This window comes from Hipposideros armiger, unplaced genomic scaffold (assembly GCF_001890085.2).
Source record: "Hipposideros armiger isolate ML-2016 unplaced genomic scaffold, ASM189008v1 scaffold_617, whole genome shotgun sequence".
Lineage (NCBI taxonomy): Eukaryota > Metazoa > Chordata > Mammalia > Chiroptera > Hipposideridae > Hipposideros > Hipposideros armiger.
The window spans coordinates 402,340-406,802 of record NW_017731967.1 but is presented as its reverse complement, the minus strand read 5'-3'; the positions used below and the strand labels follow the sequence as shown (position 1 = coordinate 406,802).

General features: G+C 50.2%; 1 protein-coding gene across 1 annotated transcript in view; it reads right to left on the bottom strand.

The window, feature by feature from the left end:
- Window positions 1-634: 634 nt before the first annotated feature.
- Window positions 635-4,463, bottom strand: part of OTUD7A (OTU deubiquitinase 7A) — a 243,808-nt gene continuing 239,979 nt past the window's right edge. The window contains exon 15 of the mRNA XM_019625148.1: window positions 635-4,462. Coding sequence (XP_019480693.1) covers window positions 3,992-4,462 — 471 coding nt within the window. The 3' untranslated portion in view covers window positions 635-3,991. The remainder of the gene's footprint in view (window position 4,463) is intronic.

The window sequence follows — 4,463 nt, the reverse complement described above, 5'->3', positions numbered from 1 at the left end:
AGGGGACAGCAGAACCAGACTAGCCAGAGGGGTCCATCTCAGCAGCCTGAAGACAGAGGGGCTGAGTTTGGACAAGGCAGGGCTCGCACAGCCACAGAATTGCGCTTTCTTCTTCATTTATTGAAAGAATTTGAACAAAAGAAAAGTAAAAAGCACTCGAGGAACTTAGTTTGTCAAAGTCCACACCAGGATTCGGAAAAGGAACCCTACCATGAAGAAAGAAACCTGAAATGCGCAGTAGATGCCTTCTGCCCTTATCCCGGGTTTCTTAGTAAACAAAACACTTGCAGAAAACACACTGTTACACTTGGGTTTGGCACAAGCGTTTCTTCCCCTCGCACAAATTTCCCACCACTGATAAGTACAGCCCTTTTTTCTTAACTAACATGAAATATATTTTGGTAGGTCAATTTTCTTTCTGCAAAGTTGAGTAGTATGCAAAATAAGCTCGTGGGTGCTAAGGTGTATACTTGGGGGTGTGGAGTGTCCTTTTGTCTTGAGTCACCAAATTCCTGACAATAAGCTACCAGAATTAGTAAGTTAAATAATTTTGAAAAACATAACATTTGTAAGGGAACAGATCCAAAGATTTCAGAACTCCTTTTTGGCCGGAGAAGAAAAAGTCCACAGTAACTTCGTGATATATTCATTGAAGAGGGAAGGCGCAGTACCAATATCCACAAACGACCAAAAAAAAAAATCAAGCTTTCCACGGAAAGAGAAAAGACACTGACACGTTCCCACTTTCATAGGGGGTTTGAACAAATAGCAAAAAGCATTTAGACTCCAAGGCCCCACAGTGGGGCCCCTTCCCACCCACAGTTACTTTTCCAAGGGGACAACCCTGTGACAATGTAAGGGCACAAAATATTGCTCTGTGGCATAGTCTGGAAATAATATAAAAATAAATTCTATAGTACAATTTAAACGTGGCTTGTAAAATTTCAACATAACATAGCATAAAATCTACAGACACAATACACTTAGAAAGACCTTCCTTGAACAATGTATTATTTTAAAAAAATCATATACCCAGGTAACGCATGTGTGGGAAATGTGAAGTAAATTATGGAAATAACCTCCATTGGAGTTTAGAAGTATCGGGGATCCTTCTAGAAACTTGCTGTCCCTTGGAGATGTCCAACCATCCTGGAAAGGGACGTCTGGCCAGATCAAGCAGAAAGGCTGCTCAGAGGCAGCCTGTGTCTGGGACGAGTGCGAAAGTGAGGCTCACAGCCTTTCTCCAATTAGGACTGGCTTTCCTTTTCTCCAGTACCCATAATCCACCTCCCTGTCCTTGCTCCACAAAGGACCCCAGGTCACAGAAAGGCATTAGGGGACCTCCTGGCCCACATGTGATCAATACAGCGGTTTCTATGAGTTCCCACCCAGCCTGGAAACTACTTTGGTCCAGATCCCTGACCAGGGATCATGCCACACTGGACCAGTGACCGTAATCTAACAGCAGGCTCCCTCACTTTTCTATACTAATTAGAGGAAGGATGGACACAGACCTCTCGCAAAAGGAAACGGCTATTTGTAAACGAGGTGACTGAATTGTATGTCAGCTGGGGCAGCACCCACAGGTGCCTCAGAGCCACTCTAAATCAGGGGACCTGCCACATGTGGGAGGAGCCCACGTGGTGGCCAGTGGCTGGATCTCAGACTGTTACTGGTGGCACATCTGTCAGATGGGGGTAGGGCAGAGGTGACTGGAAATTCAAGGAGATATAGAGAGGTCACCATTAGTTGGTAATATCTGTGACTAAACACTGCCTGGTTTTGAAGGTTTTCCTCTCTTATTACAACAGTTTTTTATTGTTTGCCTTTTTTTTTTTCCCAACCAGGCAGAGGGCGTGAGAAAGACACAATATTTGCATAGCCCATTTTGAAATTTTCTGGTTGGCTGTTTTCACATTAAAAAAATAAAAAAAACCAGCAAGAATTTACTCTATGCCTCCTTCTTGTGCGCACGAGACTGGTTTCAGAATAAGTATTTCAAGGTTGGCCATCGCAGCCTCCTAAGACTGAGGAGTGACAGCAGTGTCTACATGTGAAGCAACACCTCCTGTGACCTCCCAGCATGATAAAGTGTGACATGAAGAGTCAGTCCAAAAAGCTGCCACAAACCCTCTCGATGAGAGATTTTAAAAAACCTTTTTGTTGTTGTTGCTCTGAGTAACAAAGAAACCCCAGTAATATCAGGGATGTGATGTAATTACCACACATGGAAAGTATTGTTCAGCATGAATAGGAAAGCTTTCAAAAAATTTCTTAAAGATTCTATTTCATAAAGAATTTTGATTAATGTTAAGGAACCATTTATGCAAAACGTGAATAAGTTACTGAAAACTCCACAGGCTGTGAAATAATTAAAAACGAAAAGGAAATTACAGGAGATACTCAAATTAGTTTATTATAATTCTTCAAACAAGTAAAAAAAAATTCCTTTTTTTTTTTTTTTGCTGCTCCTTGTGTCTGGTGGGATAAGGGTGAAGCATCCCTTGTAGAGGACAGGCTGGCTCCAATGAAAGATGGTCTGCTTCCTGCACTTCCTGAGGTTATTACAGCAAAGCTGGGTGCTTTCTCCTTTCTTAGGCTTGTTACAGGCGCTCCTAAGGTTCCCACGGATTTTTGAGTATTCTTTTCCTGGCAAGGATTTTCCCCATCGTAGCGGTATTTCTTGGAAAGGAGCTCTCGTGAGGCAGGTTTAACTTAGTGTCCTTGGCCCAGAATGTGATCTCCAGAGGTAATCTTGGAAGGAAGAGGTTGCATATTGCTGCACAAAACAGGGTAGCTAAGGACACATTTTAAATTTTTCCTCAAGAAATGTAGGAGGCACCAAAAAAGGGACCGCTCAGGGACGGGGCTGCCCCCTCACTGTGTTATGGAGCCACAGGCAAGGAGATCCCTGCCCTACGGAGGGGACCCCAATGGGAATGGTGACCCTGTACCTGGCTGAACCCAGACAGATGCGGGTGGGGTGGGGTGGGCTTTCTTCCTGGCTTTCCCCGGCCCCTTTCCTTTGGAAAGAGGCGCAGCCGCATTTCAAAGCAGCCTAGTGGGGGCTTACACAGTCACCAAAAAGGGTCAGTTTCTCTCCTGGGGCACCGATGGTCACTTCCTAGGGGCCCTCTGGCGACAGTCCACTGTGCAAGTGTCTTCAAAGGAGAAAAGTGAGCAGGCTGGCATCTTTGCTCATATATGGGCAACTCCGAATCATGGGTTCAGACCTTGCTTTTTGGACCCAAGGTGTGTTTAGAAAGCTCCTGTCACCTGAGCTGCCGGGCACCAGGAGCGACCACTACCCCTCACCGTGCCCTGCGAGGTAGCTTGTCCGGTGCCCATCCTACGGACGCCCGCGGTTGGATGGCAGTGTGAACGTTGCTCGAGCCCGGGGAGCGGGGGTGGGGGTGGGGGCTGTGGGAGTTGGTTTTGCTTATGATGGAGCCGTGTGTATTCCTAAAGGGCCACCGTGACCACCGGAGCGTCAGCTGGCGGCCAAGTGTCTCCTCTCCTGCAGGGACCTGGGAAGGGAAGCCGCTGGAGCCGCCCCCACAGTCCCTGGCAGCCTTTGCTTCTCACCCCCAGGTGGCACTGAGCGCACGCACGTGACCGCTGCTGGAAGAGGTCAGTGGCTGAATTAAAGAGGGGGGAAAAAAAGCAAAAAAAAAAAAAAGGCATGTAAAACACTCCCTTCTAAAAACAAAGGGCTGCAAATCTCTTTATTTCGGAACAAAAATACTCTCGCAATGGCTATGAGTTTCCACGGTACGAGGCAGATGCTAGCTAGCACACCCACTGCCGACAGTATGACTTGTTTCCTATCCGTCTACTACCTGAGTGGCGTCAGTGTAGGTTCAGGCACCAGTAGGAACATTTGACCAAACATGTACACGGCACTGACACGGGGGTCGCCGGCCTTCCGGGTGACCAGGGCACGTAGAAAAGACACCGACAGGATGGAGAGCAGTCGTGCACGGGCGCTGGCTCAGGGCCGGGCCCCGCGCGCCTCGCGTCGCCGCCGCAGCTCCTCGCGGTAGCAGTAGGAGCACAAGTGCTCGGTCTCCGCGCGCCCGTAGAAAGCGCAGTTCTCGCGCTGGCAGCGCCGCTGCGCGGGGCCCGGCCCGCCTCGGCCGCACTCAGCGTTCGAGCGCGCGGCCGGCGCGTCGGCGTCGGCGAACTCCAGGCCGTCGCGCGCGGCGCCGAAGCCGTTGGTGTAGGTCTGCGACTTGGGCTCGGCCGCGCCGGCCAGGGCTCCGGGCACGGCGCGCGCCAGCGACTCCACCGTGTTGACGGTGCGCAGGGCGGCGGCGCGCGCCGGGCTGTAGCTTTGCGACCACAGCGAGCGGTTCTGCTGCGGGTACGTGGCGCACGGCCGCAGCGCGCCCACGGCCGGCGCGCACGCTTCGTCCCGCGCGCCCGCCGCCTGCACGTGGATGACGCTCTGGCGCGCCGGCGGG